Here is a 15,256-nt window from a genome sequence, read left to right on the forward strand (position 1 = left end):
CACCTTCACTCCCATAACTACCCACATTCCTCAACTCTGGGGGGAAGTGTCCACTCAACGTCCACCCACCATGAGTGCTGGCCCCTCCATGTCTAGATCTGGGGCAGGAGGACCAGAAGACACAGCTTCCACCTGAGGGATGAGGACTCAGCACAAGAGGGGACACCGGGGACCCTGTCCGGGTCACAGTGTGAACGAGCCCAGTTGTGTGAAACCAGAAGAGCTGGGGACCCATCAGGTCAGAGCACCCTGGATGAAGAACTCCACTGAGCTCACTACTGGAGCTAGAGAAGACGGACAGCTCTGGTGCCACTCCCAGGACAGTCCATCAGACAACAGGCTGAGGGGCCCTGGTCCCCGCCTTTTTACCAGGTCACACCAAGGGCTGGAGTGAAGTGGTCATGGTGGCTGCATCGCACTTTTCTGTCCAGTAGGGCATCCTCAGGTCAAGCTTGGGCTAAGCCATGGACTAGGGTCCCCAGCAGCTGGGAAGGAACCCCAAGCTTCAGTAATGCGCTTCGGGTGCGCCCAGCTGCCTCCACTCACAGTCAGAACAGAACCAGGCAGACGCAGGGCCACGGCCTGTATGTGCCAGAGGCACTGGGACTCGGGTCCAGCAGGATCCATCCCATGCCAACAGGCAGTGGCCCGCAGGTTCCTCCACTCCTGAGCTCAGAGGAGGCGCCCTCCCTGGACGGTCCCTCCGCATGAAGGCACAGGCAGAGACGACCGCACTTAGCTCACGCTCTGAAGGCTTTCCAGAGTCCCTGTGTGCACGCGGGTCAGGGGACCTGTGCTGGGGACGAGGGCTTCCTTCATGGGGGCTTTGCTGTCACCTGGGAGAGGCCTTGTCTCAGATTGGAGTGTGGGGCTGGGGGACAGCCTGGACTTGGATGAGGGTGTCCCTCTGTGGTCATCATGGGGAAAGCCACTGGTGCCTGGTGCATCCCCTGGGCCCCGGGAGTGAGGACCCTGGTGTCCTCGTTTGCTGTGTCCATCTAACAGAGGGCCCAGGCTGAGGGCTCGGCAGCAGGAACTGCTCGTTTTAGTGCTGGAGGCTGACGTCCCGACCCAGGTGTGTGCTACCCCCGGCCCCTCCTTGCCTTGCAGGTGGCCGTCCCTGGGTGTCTTCACATCACCTTTCCACTGGGCGTCTGGGTACACGGCTCTCTTTTCCATGGGGACACAGTCACATTGGGCTAGGGCCCACCCTAAAGACCTCTTCATAACTTGCTTATCTCTGTAAAGACCCTGTCTCCACATAGGTCACCTCTGAGGTTCTGGGGGCAAGGACTCTGTTATGTGAGTTTGTGGGGGTCACATTCAGCCCTGACACTAGGGCTGGGGTCCTGGGTGAGGCTGAGGGAGCGGACTCTATGGACCAAGATGGGATCTTGGGGCGGCTCAAGGGCCCTGGGGAGAGGCCCCTGGTGCGGCCCTCGGGTGAGGAATCTGCCCCTGGGCCGCTGGGTTCCACTATCCCCTGTGCCTTGGGCCTCTCTGGCGATGGGGACACCCTACATGGGGCCGAGACTCTGGCATGTTGAGAGTGTCCTTCCTCTAGGAAGCGGTGGGTTAATAAAGGGAGACAGTTACCTGTGGTCCCCAAGCCAAGGACAGGGAGCGTGGGAGCCCCTTCCAGGTTCAGTCTGCAGCTCTGGGTCCAGGAGGCTCTGGGCGAGACGCCCTGCAGCTCCGAGTCTCTTTCCTACCTGCCTCCGGGACTTTCCTGTCTCCATAACAGACCAGGAGGAAACTGGCCCTCAGCACCCTAATAGGTAGAGTCCTGATGGGATGCCACGGGGGGCTCAGTGTTCCCCACTGCAAAAGCCACCAAGGCACGGCCATCTCCCCACCTGTAAGTGCCACCCCACCCAGGAGTGAGCAGCATCAGCCTGAGGCCAAGATGCCTGGGCAGTGGAGAAGAATCCCACCTCCCACCAGGCAGGAGCTGGCAGTGTCCCCTTGTGCAATGAGAAAACTGAGCGAGGACACACCTGCCACTCAGGTTCCGACCTTCCCAGCTGTGGAGGCCCATTGTCACAGGCAGGGGACCTCCCTGCTGTCAGGCGCCTCTCACCCACCTCCTGCCCCTGGTCACCTGTGGAGGGGTCCCTGGCAAGTGCCTGTGACTCAGAGGGGACACTAGGACAGTGGGGAAGAGGCCTCTCAGGTTCTGCCATCTCACAGAAGTCTCAGGCTCTGCTCAAGGTCACTTGGTGGCCAGTGGACAAGCCACACGAGCATCTAGCCTCCTGCTTCTTTGTGTATTCTGGACCCTTGAGCCTGCAGCAATGTCATTGGGATCATGGGACCAGATGTGGAGGCTCATGCCTGTAATCTCAGCAATGTAGGGGGCTGAGACAGGAGAGCTACAGGTTCAAGGCCAGCCTCAGCAACTTAGTGAGACTCTGTCTCAAAAAAAAAAAAAAAAAAAAAAGGATAAGGATGGGTTCAATCCTCAGTGTGTGTGTGTGTGTGTGTGTGTGTGTGTGTGTGTGTGTGTGGTGTGTGATTGTTACACACATACATTATTTCTGGGACTGTTCCCATGATCAGGCAGGAAATCCACTAAACGTGGCCCTCTCTCACTTTCCCCTGATCAGCTCAACAAGATGAACACCAGAGTCTTGGTCTCCTCAGGCCGTAGTCTACCATGACATTGTCATAGAATTTGTCTTCTCTTTTTGAGAAAGGACCTCACTATGAGGCCTAGGTTGGCCTTGAAATCCTGGGCTCAAGGGATCCTCCCAACTCAGCCTCCCAGGTAGCTGGGATTTTAGGTGCCTGTCACCTTACGTGGCTGTTAGAAAAATGTCCCCAAGCTCTGCCAGGCTGTGTGCTCACCTTCCAGCAGTAGGACCATCAAGCCTCTTGGGAGGGTCCTCCTGTGGCCAGGGGGAAGGAGGAAAGTGAATCTCCTGGGGAGTGGCAGGAGGGGACACTCTTGGGACCTCAGAGCTAGTGTGGGCTCCCTGGGGTGGGTGGGTGCCCTGACTCAAAAGCTCAAGCTGCTGGGTGACGTGTTACACCTTAGGATGAGGGCACCCTGTGCTCACCCGGTCTCTCTGTGCCAGCTGGGGGCACTTATCACAGGCGTGTGGAGGAGAGGGAGGGTCCCTGCAGCCTTGCTGGATCCCAGCTCAGGGCCACAGGGGCTACATGGGAGGGGGGATGTCATGGCCTGTGGATGTCACAGTCAGATTGAGGACACATTTCCAGGACCAGGAACCATTCAGGACTCTAGGGCCACTGTGCCAACCTGGGGTCAGCCTTGAGCTGGGCACATGGAGGGGCAGTTCCAGGTTGGCCTCCCGCGGGGCAGGCCCAGTGCTGAGGACACAGGCTCTGTGTGCCCCTTCCCACTGGTGACATCTGACCACAAGGAGAAGAGGAGGAGTGACAGGGCCAGAAGGAAGCCTGGCCCTGCAGACCTGGGGTGAGGGCAGTCCTGCCACCTTGGGGCCAGGCGGGTCCCATCCCACCACACCTTCCCGTCCCTGGCTTTCCTAGGACAGCACAGTCCCAGGGCCACCTCGGGGGTCGCTTGGCCCCTGCAGCTTCTCCATTTTGTCCCCAGCCCCAGGAACAGACTAAAGAGGACAAGCGGGAAGCAGCTGCCCCAGAGAAAAGCAGAAGTGGGAGCCCTGGAGACTGACCCTCCCCAGGGGGCTGGAACCTGGGTCCTGTGGGGCCTGGCGCCCGGCGGTGACATCTGTGCAGGAGAAATGAGCCCCAGGGGACTGATGGCCTGGCCACCCTTGGCTCTGCTGCTTCTCTGGCTCCCAGGTGAGGGCCCTCTGTCCAGGGAGGGTCTGCAGAAGGGAGGGAAGGCAGGAGGGGGGCCAGGAGGCGTCCCGTGAGGAGCCCCAGCTGCACGTCTCTGTGCAGACGCAGAATGGAGTGCGCTGTGTCCATGATGTGAGATGGACTCGCCAAACACCACACCCCTGGGAGGGAGGGGGCAAGGGCTCCCCTGAGCCCACCTGACCTTGGAGGAGCCAGTGTGCTGCCCAGGGCAAAGGGTGTGCCCAGGAGGGGCCCTGAGAGAGGTCTGGGGAACCAGGACGGGGGGGCAGGGCAGGGGGACGGGGGTGGGGTGGAGAGGGCACCAGAGCACACCTGGGCCTGTGTTGGGGAGGCCCCCAGGTCCACAGTTTGGGGTACAGCGGAAGGAGGGGACGAGGAGGAGAAGGCCTCCATCTCAGGGACAGGTGGGTTCAGCCAGGGCAGCTGGAGGCTGGTGGGAAGAGTCCTGGTGGGGCCCAGGGGTCAGTGGTCCCCAGGAGGACAGGTGGGGACAGGAGAGAGGGAAGGAGAGGTGGGGATAGGAGATGTAGGGACAGGGCAGGTGGGGACAGTGTCAGGACCAGGCCAGGGTAGCGTCTTGATGGAGGAGGCTGGAATTAGCATTGTTTACTAAACACTCATAAATGCCAATTTTACTGATTGGTGTCTTTCTGGAAAACCACACCTTCATCCCGATCACACATTTATTTAGAGAATTTCTACAAAGTCCCCTCTGGGCTCTTATTCTCTCTACCTGTGATTACTTCCTCTCTCCATTTCTCACGTGGACTAGACAGGGTTACCTGGTTGTGTTGGGTCGTGTCACATGAAGCTCCTGTTTCCTTGGTCAAGAGAAGTTAACAGCAGCTCTTCCCCTGGCTCACTAATATGAGCTGCCCAGCAGTTGACAGCCGCAATCAATATTTTTTCCTTCCCCATTTTTGTTCTTGTTTCCTGGGGCTGGTGGAGCCTGGGCCTGGTGCATGCTGGGCAGCCTCTCCACTGATCCTGGCCCCATCCTATCCATAATCTTCCGTTGAACCCCCCAGATGCCATGTCAGGTTTGCATGGTCACCCACCACTTTGTGGCTGGCATCTGAGGCTCAGAGAGGTCAGGCCCTGGCCCTGAGCACACAGAGATGCAGACTAGAGCTGAGGCCCAAGCCCGGGTTCACCTGAGGCCCCTGTGGCTTCACCTTGGCAGTTGCTACTGAGCTTCTCAGAGAGTGTCCCACCTGTGGCAGTGTCACAAGGCCTTCTCTGCAGGGGACCTCACCCCAAGGCTGGGAGAGGGGTCCTACTGGCCCTGGCAGAGGAACAGAGGGACTACTGGGCAGCTGTGAGCAGCTGTGCTCTGAGGGTGCGTCCACAGTGGTCTCCCTGTGCCAGGCGCAGCAGGCACTGAAGGGACGAGGAGGAGGCCAGGGTCTCGGGGCTGTGCACTCGGGGGTCCCACAGTCTCAGGTCAGGCCTAAGGTCCTGAAGGCCTCCAAATTTTGTTTTTCAGACTGTGTTCCTCTGAGTGGCCCCAGCAAGGTGACAGGCATCGTGGGAGGATCCCTGATGGTACAGTGTCACTATGGTGAAGGATTCAAGGACGATAACAAACTGTGGTGCAAAAAATCAGTTTTCTATTGTTATGATATTGTGAAGACTAGAGGATCAGAGGGAGAGGTGCGGAGCGGCCGAGTGTCCATCAGCGACCACCCTGCAAACCTCAGCTTCACAGTGACCATGGAGCGCCTCACCCTGGAGGACGCAGGCTCCTATGAGTGCCAGGTGGACACACCATGGTACGAAGGCTTTGACCAGTTCTTCAAAGTTGAGGTGACGGTGCAGCCAGGTGAGCTCCTCCCACCAGCGCCTGGGCTGCCTGGACCTGGACACCTGGGGCAAGAATCAGAAAGCAACAGCTGGAGCCTGGGAGGGAGTCCAAGGAGGGGAGCAGCCCACAGCTGCCCAGCCCTGAGGAGCTGCCAATCAGGGAAGGAGGCGGAGCAGAGCCTGCAGGGGAGAGAGCCACAGCCCGCCCTGGGCCCTGGGGACAGGGACAGGCAGAGCTCTGTGTGGACACCCAGGGCGGAGCAGAGGGGCAGAAGGCCCGGATGGTGCAGTGGGCAGAGGTGGCACAAGTGACAAGTGGTCTTTGCAGTGAGATATCCCTGCAGCCTGTGGCTGTGATGGGAGGGGGACTAGACTGGGTGTGGGGTGGTGACCCCGGGGGTCTCAGGGGGCCATGGCCCTCACAGCAGGACAGAATCAGCCCTGTTGGGGGTGGTACCTGTGTCCTGTACAGAAATGTTCCCAGGGTCCTGGGGAGACTTTGGCCTTGGGTCACCGCCCGCCCCCTTCCTGAGTGAGCATTTGGCATGAAATCAGGCCCAAGGCATCCCCCAGTGGTGGGCGGGTTGCAGGACAGACCTCTGGGTGTCATTGTAGATTTGACACCAGCAACCTCAGGGACACTTACAAGTGCACTGTCCACCAGCCTGGCCACAGAGAGTGCCACCTCTGGTCCCGGCAGCCAGGACCTCGACCAAGGCCAGCGCCCAGAGTAAGTGTCCTGTCCCTGACTGGGGTCTTCCCCATGGGGGGCTGTGTGGTCACTCGGGGGAGGGAGTCACACCCCTGCTGACCCTTGGCCCCAGGCCCAGGTTGGAAGCTGCAGTCTGTGTAACCTGGCTTGGGTCACCGAGGCCACCACACTGGACCTGCCCCCTCAAGAGAGGCTCAGACCAAGGAGGGGCTGGCAGAGGGGGAGGCAAGTGTCCACCCATGAGGGCTGGGGCTGTCCTGCGGGTGCCCAGAGCCCCACACGCTGTCCTCCTTGGCGCCTCCTTGGTTGATGACCCCAACCTGCTCCCATGATCATCTCACAGACTACATCTCACAGGTGACACAACCTCACCTGTCACATGGGCACCGGTGTGGGGCTGGGCTGGGCCTGCCTGATCCCAGAGTCTGGGGGTCTCCCCTCTAATTTGAGTGGGTGTCTATCTTGGGGGTCCTCAACCTCACAGAGAATCTGAGCACCTCTGTGGACTCCTCAGAAAAATGCAAGCAGGCACAGGCCATTCCTGGGAGTCATGGGCTCCCCACCTGACCTCACCCAGGGGGGCAGTTGGCTCCTGGTGCTGACCACTGCAGTCCGTGCAGACGCACAGGTTAAGGGCTCTGACCCCAGGACCCCACACAAGACACCAGCTGCACTTTGGGGCAGCCCAGGTCCCAGCACTTCTGACAACTGGCTGCAAATGTGGGGCTCCCGTGGCCCCTGGGGTCCGTGATTCATAGACTCAGAGGGGCCTGGGGGCACTTGGGTCTCCCTTCTCTGGGCCCCATCTGCATGCGCCAATCCCACCCCTCACCACGAGGCTCCTACTAAGTGCTAGGTGTCTTCTTGTCATTGGGACACAGTGGCCACCACCAGACAATATGTAAGATTATGGCCTTTCCCTCCCTAGAAAGACATGGAGGAGGAGGGTGTGCTCTTGGTAATTCCAGGATTCAGAACAGGGTGTCTGTGTGCACAGGCCTTTGTGGAAGCTGGCTTCTGGTGTGTGTGTGTGTGTGTGTGTGTGTGTGTCCATGCAGACACCTGTGTGTGCACACACAGCACACCTATGCTGTTCCAGTGTCTCCCTGGGCCCCACTCTAACAGTCCAGGTCTGGAACCTTCCAGAAGTGGGGTGGGACTGGCTGTTGGGTCCCTGGCTTTTTGTTGACCTCCTGACCAGGTGAGGGTCATGTCCTCTCTAAAGGAGACCCGTGTCTCACCTGGGCCTGTCTCCACCCTCCCTCTGGGACGGACCCTCACAGCATTTGCTTCCCCTATAGAAGGGCACCTCCACTTGGGTCACCTACCCCCTCTCCGCTGTGCATGGTCTCTGGGTCACTAGTCCCTCCATGATGGTCCTGGGGTCCTTCTAAAAAGGACCCATACCACTGTGCAGGCTTCCTGACTCCTGAGAGGACTCTGCTCCTAGTGGACCTGGTGGTCCTGGGCCACAGCATCCCTTGTGGAGCCACAGACCATCTCTGCTGTCATTTGAAGTCACTCTGTCCGTGTCCCTGCCCAGGGCCCTGCGTCTGGTTTCCCTGTGTCAGTCTCTACACAGTAGGGCTCACTGTAATTGTCCCCAGGAGGGACGGGGAGCAGGAGGAGAGGTGTGGTGCATGGACTGGCCCTGCTGCAGGGTCCTCCCAGGAGCCCCCGCCCCTCCTCTGGAACCCAGTCCTCCCAGCGGAGTGCTCCTGCCACAGTGCACCTGGAGATGGGCGGGGTGAAGCCCTGCTCAGGCCCAGCTGTGGCCAGGAGACTGCTGGATGCAGGACGTCTGTCCAGCAGGCTCCAAGTGACCTGGCCTGTGTGAGTCAGAACAAACCAGGGGCAGAGTGTGCTGACCTGTGCCTCCCCTCAGCCCTGACCACAGCCTCCAGCCCTGAGAGCCGCACAAGCACCCAGAGTCCTCCCACGTCGATACCAACACCCACCTGGCCCCTCACGACCATAGAGGACACCCCCAGTGCCCACCCACAGCCTGGGTAAGGCCTGGACTCAGGGCTCTGCCTCTGGGGGTGAGTGGTGTTGAGGGGCCTGGGGGCACTTGGGTCTCCCTTCTCTGGGCCCCATCTGCATGCGCCAATCCCACCCCTCACCACGAGGCTCCTACTAAGTGCTAGGTGTCTTCTTGGCACTGGGACACAGTGGCCACCACCAGGCAGTCGTGCGTGGCCTGCACTGTTCTGTGGTGGTTCAGGAGTGAACAGGTCAGCACAGTCGGTCTAGACACAGCAAGGGGGGGCTGGGCAGACTGGTCCTGGTGGGGGTGAGAGTGGGGGGGGTGGGGGATGTGTCACGGGACCATCAGGGGAGGCCTTGCTAGGGCCATGTGAGTGGAGCCTGCAGGGCTGGGGACAGGCACCTGGGATCTGGAGAGAGCGGCCCAGGCAGAGGGAAGAGAGAGCACAAATGTCCTGCCCAAGGGCCCCAGGACCTGCTGGGCAGGGAGCAGGTGCTTGGTGGCCCTGGCACTCTCTGCCCTCTGCCTCCCTTCCCGCGCCTGGTCACAATGTCAGCCTGTTTTCCTGACCGGGTCCTCTGAGGCAGGCGGGGCTGAGCTGGGGCTGGGTCATTCCGTCAGTAGCCGGGAGTCCACAGCTCATGTGGCCTGTACGTGGATGGCCAGGGCCATTTGTGGGTGAACACACAGTCCCTTTTCCCGTGGAAGGTGGAAACGCTGACACATGGCAGGTTGCAGACCCCCACACCCAGGGGTAACCCCCAGATGTGGCAGGGGAGGTAGAAATCCCTCCCTGGAACCGGGTCCCTGCTAGACGCCTGGGCTCCCCTCACATCTTTCCTGTGGCCATGCCCTTCCTACATGCTGAGTCCAGGGCCCTTCTTGGGCTGTCATGTGGGGACTGAGAGGTTTTATGTGGGACTGCCTTGGTCAGGGTTGGTCTTCATGGGGACCCCGGGGGACACAGGACCTGGGTGTAAGGGACAGAGGCAAAGTGCATGGCACTGGGGCCTCCCCGTGAGGAGACAGCTCACGGTTCCCATGTCCCCCGCAGGCCCCTGGTCATCAGTGTCCACCTCCTGCTCCTGGTCTTGAAGGTGCTCCTGCTCCTGAGCATGCTCAGTGCTGTCCTCTGGGTGAACAGGCCTCAGAGAAGCTCCAGGTCCAGGTGAAGGCAGCATGACTGTGAGAACCAGTGCCCTCTGCTGTCCTGAGGCCACCTCCAGGGACACCCCTGCTGGAGGAGGGGACAACTCCTGACTTATCTGCATTTCTATTAGAACCTCTGAGGCCTTTGTGACCTTCTAGAAGCCTGTCCTTGGCTCATCACACACAGGCGTGTCTAGGGCGTGCACTTCCAGCCAAGGCCACTGCAGCCCGTGAGCCCAGCCTGTCACGGGCACCGCTGACGTGATGCAGCCTCCTGGTCTCTGTGCCTCCTTCCTACCCTCCTGGGGGCCCTAACAGGGCTGCATGCTCCTCCTCCACCTGCTCGAAGGGTCTGCACTCCCATGCGTAGGGTCCCCAGGGCGCGAGGCTTAGCTTTGCTCATTGTTGAACTTTACATAAACAGGATTTGATGCTCATGTTGGTCTTCCCCCTCCCTGGTGTCGGTGATGGGACACAGGCCGCGTGCAGCTTGGTGTCCATCTCTGAGCTACACCCCAGCCCTGATGTGCCCTTGAGTCCCGAGTCCTGTGATGGCCCCTGGACATTCGACCTGGGGACTCGTCCACATGGAGGTGTTGCTGCCCTGATGTGCCGGGCGTTTGTTTCTTCTTTCTCTTCTGGTCCTTTTCTCTCTTCCTCCTGTCCCTTGTCCTCTGAGGCGTCTCCTTCCCTTCTCTCTCCCCTCCCCCCCTCCCTCTCCTCTCCTCTCCTCCTGTCCTCTTTGGCCCCCCTCTTGCTTTCTCTCTCCCCCCTCCTCCTCCTCTCCCCCGTCTTCCTCTTCTCCTTTTTATTTTTTATTTATTGTGGTTTTGCTTCTATCACTCACAATGCTGCCCCCAACATCCCTGACCCTGTTCCCTGGCCCGTGTTCCACATGTCTCTGGAGCCTGGCCCTAGGCCCTACTGCCCCTGTGACTCCACTCTACCAGGCCCTTCCCATCCACTTCCCAGGTCACTGTACCCACCCCTCCCCCAGCAGCCGACCCCCTCCCTGAACCTTGCCAGACTCCCCATTCCTCCCGGTTAAGGGGTGGGAAGTGGCGTCTGGCTGTGTCCATCTGTCACTCTGCCCACCTGTGTGACTTAGATTTTTATCTTTTGTGAACTTCTATTTTCTGTTGTGACGCTGTGTTTTCATATTGATTTTAGATTTGTAGAAATTCTTTACAGGTCCTAAATATCTTTCCCAGTTTGTTGACTTTGTGGATCTTTTGAGAGAATAGACTTTTTTTTTCTTTTTTTTTTTTTTTAGGACTAGAGATTGCACCCAGGGCCTCTCACAAACTAGGCAAGTGCTCTACCACTGGGCTATGCCCCTATCTCGCTTTTAAAATTTTATTTTGAGACAGGGTCTCACTAATTTGCCTAGACTGGCCTCAAACTCATGATCCTCCTGCCTCAGCCTCCCAAGTGGAATTAAAGGTGTGCCCTATCATGTCTGGCTTCCAGTTTTAAATGTTAATGTTTGGGCTGGGGATGTGGCTCAAGCGGTAATGTTCTCCCTTGTCATGTGTGGGGTGCTGGGTTTGATGTTCAGCACCACATAATAATAAAATAAAGATGTTGTGTCACCGAAAACTAAAAAAAAATTCTCTCTCTCTCTCTCTCTCTCTCTCTCTTTAAAAAAATGTTAATGTAGCAAATTATTTTATATTTTCATTTATGCTTTATATTTTTATTTTATATTTATATTTTATATTTATATTTTAATGCTTTATATTTTTGTTCTTGCTTAACAAATTGTTGGTACCCTAAAAATTTTTTAATTCCTCCATACTCTTCTAAAAACTTAGAAATTTCCCTTCTCAGGAAAGTCTTTACTGTCACATTTCATGACTAAACACTCAGGGTCACTCCAGGTGAACTGGGCTGCAGGAAATAATCACACACACACAGAGATACCTTTTTGTGGGGGAGGGGGGAGTCCGGTGAAGGCTCTAAACTCAGGAGTCCATGGAAAGAGAGACAGAGCACAGGGCTGACCCCTTTTACTGAGAAGCCATTCCAATGAGGCAAGGGGTCAGATTTCAGGGGCTGAGTCCCGTTTCCTGATGTCTGCTGTCAGCTGGATGATCCTTTGACACATTTGCACGTCTTTATTCCTCCCCTCCCTTCTCCCTGCTGGGCATTTTGGCAAGAGCTTGAGGGAAGCCTTTTGCCCCTTTGCAGGATTCTTGTCCCCTACCCTGGGCCGTGCAGTGGCTCTGGGCCCCTCTGCCCAATTCCTGGGTGAGCTGAGGCTGCAGGGCCTTGTGGTCCTTGTTTTCCTAAAGTCCTACAGTCTTTCCTGGAGAAGGAGGGCGTGCAGGGCATCCAGGTGATCAAACGCAGAAATGAGCCCTGCAGGGGACAGGGGCTTGGGAGGTGGCCCTGAGGCTGCTGTGGCTCCTGAGATGGTGACTGTGTGAATCCCGGGGGAGTGAAGGGGTGCAACAGGGAGGCTGTAGATGAGGAATGAAGTGGAAGAGCCCCACCCCACCCTGTTCCCTTCCAGCCAATGAATATCCACTGAGCATGTCCCCAACTCTGCAGTGTGATATGGGGAAGCCAGAGCCTTCTTCCTCCAGGGGGAGGCAGGTCCTGGGTGCTGTTCCCTTCCTGAGCTGGCCCTGGGAGCCCCTGCTGAGCTCTGCAGGTCAGCTGCTGGGCCTTGTCTCCTTTCTGCTCCTCTCTGGAGATCTGGGACAGGGCTATGTGGAACAGGGCTTCACAGGCTGGAAACTTTGGCATGGGGAGGGTTGAGGGCCTTGGCTGCTTGTAGCTTCCTCTTCCTCTGTCCATCCTAACCACAGCACCCCCAGGACAGGAGGGGGACATGTCATGGCCACCATGACCAGCAGGTGTGGACTGTGCCCAGGGACTGAAGGATGCCTGGAACACAGGTCCCCCAGGCCAGGCCTCACTCCCGTGTGGTCTCCCCCTCGTTTTCTGGTGTGGTCTGCAGTCTAGGTCTAGGGTTGAGCAGGGCCCTGCTGTGCTGGGCAGTGCTCTGACACCGAGCTGCACCCAGCCCTGGGTCCCAGGGAGGGGCAGGAGGTGGGGTGGGGTCAGGCCACTGCAGTTAGTCTCACCCATCCCCAGGGAAGAGAAACCAGGAGCCTCTGTCCTCTGGCTATCCTCCCTGGCAGTGTGTCCTGCAGGTCTGCTCTGTCTCTGGATCTTACAGGTGTGAGCCTCAGCTGTGTGCACTTGGCCACAGCAGAAGCACAGGACATGGGGCCCTTGGGGGCTGTCAGTTATTCTCCGCCTCCATCAGGTGCTCCCTGGGCTGTCAAGCCTTCTTCCCTGGGCCTCACCACAGTGAGCGGCCTCCTGCTTCTCAGGGCCTGGTGCCAGGCTCTGGCTGCACTGCAGAGGCACCCACCGGTCAGTGCTCTCCCTGAGACCCCCTCAGACTTCCTTGGGGAGGAAGTGGTGGAGGGAGGAGAAGGCTGCACTGGGAGGGGCTCTGGCTGCGCTGCCTTGGAGGGCAGAACCCTGTCTAGCGCCTCCCCAGCTTGTCCACACCCAGATCGTTCCTGAGGACCCTCCAGCCGGCAGGACTCAATGCATCACCACCAATACCCTCCCCGTGGCTTCCAGTGCGTGTGTCCACACTGGGAAGAGACTGCAACAGGGCCAGAGGCTTTGTGGCTGTGGCAGGACCCCTCTCCTTGCCCTGGAAAGGGGGCTCAGCCCTGGGGTCCTTGGGTTTGTCTCCCTCTGCATTGGGTCTGGTGATGGGTGCCAGGGAGCTGTGGGAAGGTGCTGCCTCCTGGGTTTCCGAGGTCATGAGGTCACCTTGCATCATCTGTGACTTTCCACTTGCCATCAAGTGACCTTGGGTACAACTGTGTCTTCTGCTCAAGGTCAATAACAACAGGTCCTTTGTGGGAACAAGTCACATGGTGGTATGAAAACACTCAAAAGTGTTGTTCCCGAATTGGGACAGTCTCTCTCCAAGGGGACACGTCTCCAGTAGGAAGCCTGGAGGCAGCGGGGAGGTTGGATCTGGATCTGGGTGAGGGACAAAAGACAAGTACCACCAGGCACGGCAAGGATGGGATCCTGGACCTGTTCCTCCTGCAGGAGTTCCGGCGTTTCCCTCCCATCCCTAAGGAGAACTGCATCTCCAGGTGATTTGCCAGGTTCTCCCTGGTGTGTCATTTGGTGGCCAGTGGACAAGCCACACGAGTATCTAGCCTCCTGCTTCTTTGTGTATTCTGGACACTTGAGCCTGCAGCAATGACTTTGGGATCATGGTACAACTAAAAGAAGATGTCTGGGGCCAGGTGTGGTGGCTCATGCCTGTAATCTCAGCAATGTAGGGGGCTGAGACAGGAGAGCTACAGGTTCAAGGCCAGCCTCAGCAACTTAGTGAGACTCTGTCTCAAAAAAAAAAAAAAAAGAAAAGAAAAGAAAGAAAGAAAAATGACTGGGGATCTGTTCAATCCTCAGTGTGTGTGTGGTGTGTGATTGTTACACACATACATTATTTCTGGGACTGTCCCCATGACCAGGCAGGAAATCCACTAAACGTGGCCCTCTCTCACTTTCCCTGATCAGCTCAACAAGATGAACACCAGAGTCTTGGTCTCCTCAGGCCGTAGTCTACCATGACATTGTCATAGAATTTGTCTTCTCTTTTTGAGAAAGGACCTCACTATGAGGCCCAGGCTGGCCTTGAAATCCTGGGCTCAAGGGATCCTCCCAACTCAGCCTCCCAGGTAGCTGGGATTATAGGTGCCTGTCACCTTTCCTGGCTGTTAGAAAAATGTCCCCAAGCTCTGCCAGGCTGTGTGCTCACCTTCCAGCAGTAGGACCATCAAGCCTCTTGGGAGGGTCCTCCTGTGGCCAGGGGGAAGCAGGAAAGTGAATCTCCTGGGGAGTGGCAGGAGGGGACACTCTTGGGACCTCAGAGCTAGTGTGGGCTCCCTGGGGTGGGTGCCCTGACTCAAAAGCTCAAGCTGCTGGGTGACGTGGTACACGTTAGGATGAGGGCACCCTGTGCTCACCCGGTCTCTCTGTGCCAGCTGGGGGCACTTATCACAGGCGTGTGGAGGAGGGGAGGGTCCCTGCTGCCTTGCTGGATCCCAGCTCAGGGCCACAGGGGCTACATGGGAGGGGGGGAAGGTCACGACCTGTGGACGTCACAGTCAGATTGAGGACACATTTCCAGGACCAGGAACCATTCAGGACTCTAGGGCCACTGTGCCAACCTGGGGTCAGGCCTAGAGCTGGGCTCATGGAGGGGCAGTTCCAGGTTGGCCTCCCGCGGGGCAGGCCCACTGCTGAGGACACAGGCTCTATGTGCCCCTTCCACTGGTGACATCTGACCACAAGGAGAAGAGGAGGAGTGACAGGGCCAGAAGGAAGCCTGGCCCTGGAGGCCTGGGGTGAGGGCAGTCCTGCCACCTTGGGGCCAGGCGGGTCCCATCCCACCACACCTTCCCGTCCCTGGCTTTCCTAGGACAGCACAGTCCCTGGGCCCACCACGGGGGTGCTTGGCCCTGCAGCTTCTCCATTTTGTCCCCAGCCCCAGGAACAGACTAAAGAAGACAAGCGGGCAGCACGCTGCCCCAGAGAAAAGCAGAAGTGGGGAGCCCTGGAGACTGACCTCCCCAGGGGCTGGAACCTGGGTCCTCTCAGACCTGGCGCCCGGCGGTGACATTCTGCTGCAGGAGAAATGAGCCCAGAGGCCTGATGGCCTGGCCACCCTTGGCTCTGCTGCTTCTCTGGCTCCCAGGTGAGGGCCCTCTGTCCAGGGAGGGTCTGCAGAAGGGAGGGAAGGCAGG

At 58.3% G+C, this 15,256-nt stretch overlaps 2 protein-coding genes across 3 annotated transcripts in view; both read left to right on the plus strand.

Moving 5' to 3' along the window:
* The first annotated feature begins 3,710 nt into the window (after positions 1–3,710).
* LOC143642250 (CMRF-35-like molecule 4) lies at positions 3,711–8,276 on the plus strand. Its single transcript, XM_077110531.1, has 4 exons — positions 3,711–3,789; positions 5,297–5,632; positions 6,229–6,343; positions 8,211–8,276. The coding sequence occupies exons 1-4, from the start codon at positions 3,729–3,731 to the stop codon at positions 8,233–8,235; spliced, it is 537 nt and encodes a 178-aa protein (XP_076966646.1). The 5' UTR covers positions 3,711–3,728; the 3' UTR covers positions 8,236–8,276.
* Positions 8,277–15,159: 6,883 nt separating this feature from the next.
* The window catches only part of LOC143409549 (CMRF35-like molecule 8), an 11,930-nt gene continuing 11,833 nt past the window's right edge, over positions 15,160–15,256 (plus strand). For both annotated transcript variants that reach the window (XM_077110529.1, XM_077110530.1), the window contains exon 1: positions 15,160–15,207. In XM_077110529.1, coding sequence (XP_076966644.1) covers positions 15,165–15,207 — 43 coding nt within the window. In that variant the 5' untranslated portion in view covers positions 15,160–15,164. The remainder of the gene's footprint in view (positions 15,208–15,256) is intronic.

The sequence above is a fragment of the Callospermophilus lateralis genome, chromosome 11, assembly GCF_048772815.1.
Source record: "Callospermophilus lateralis isolate mCalLat2 chromosome 11, mCalLat2.hap1, whole genome shotgun sequence".
NCBI lineage: Eukaryota > Metazoa > Chordata > Mammalia > Rodentia > Sciuridae > Callospermophilus > Callospermophilus lateralis.

What these genes read in the sequence shown, in the direction of transcription:
- LOC143642250 (XM_077110531.1), top strand. Translation starts at nt 3,729, where the DNA reads ATGAGCCCCAGGGGACTGATGGCCTGGCCACCCTTGGCTCTGCTGCTT. An exon ending in GCTGCTTCTCTGGCTCCCAG is followed by an intron (nt 3,790 to 5,296) that starts GTGAGGGCCCTC and finishes TTTGTTTTTCAG; the next exon opens with ACTGTGTTCCTCTGAGTGGC. An exon ending in GACCAAGGCCAGCGCCCAGA is followed by an intron (nt 6,344 to 8,210) that starts GTAAGTGTCCTG and finishes GCCTCCCCTCAG; the next exon opens with CCCTGACCACAGCCTCCAGC.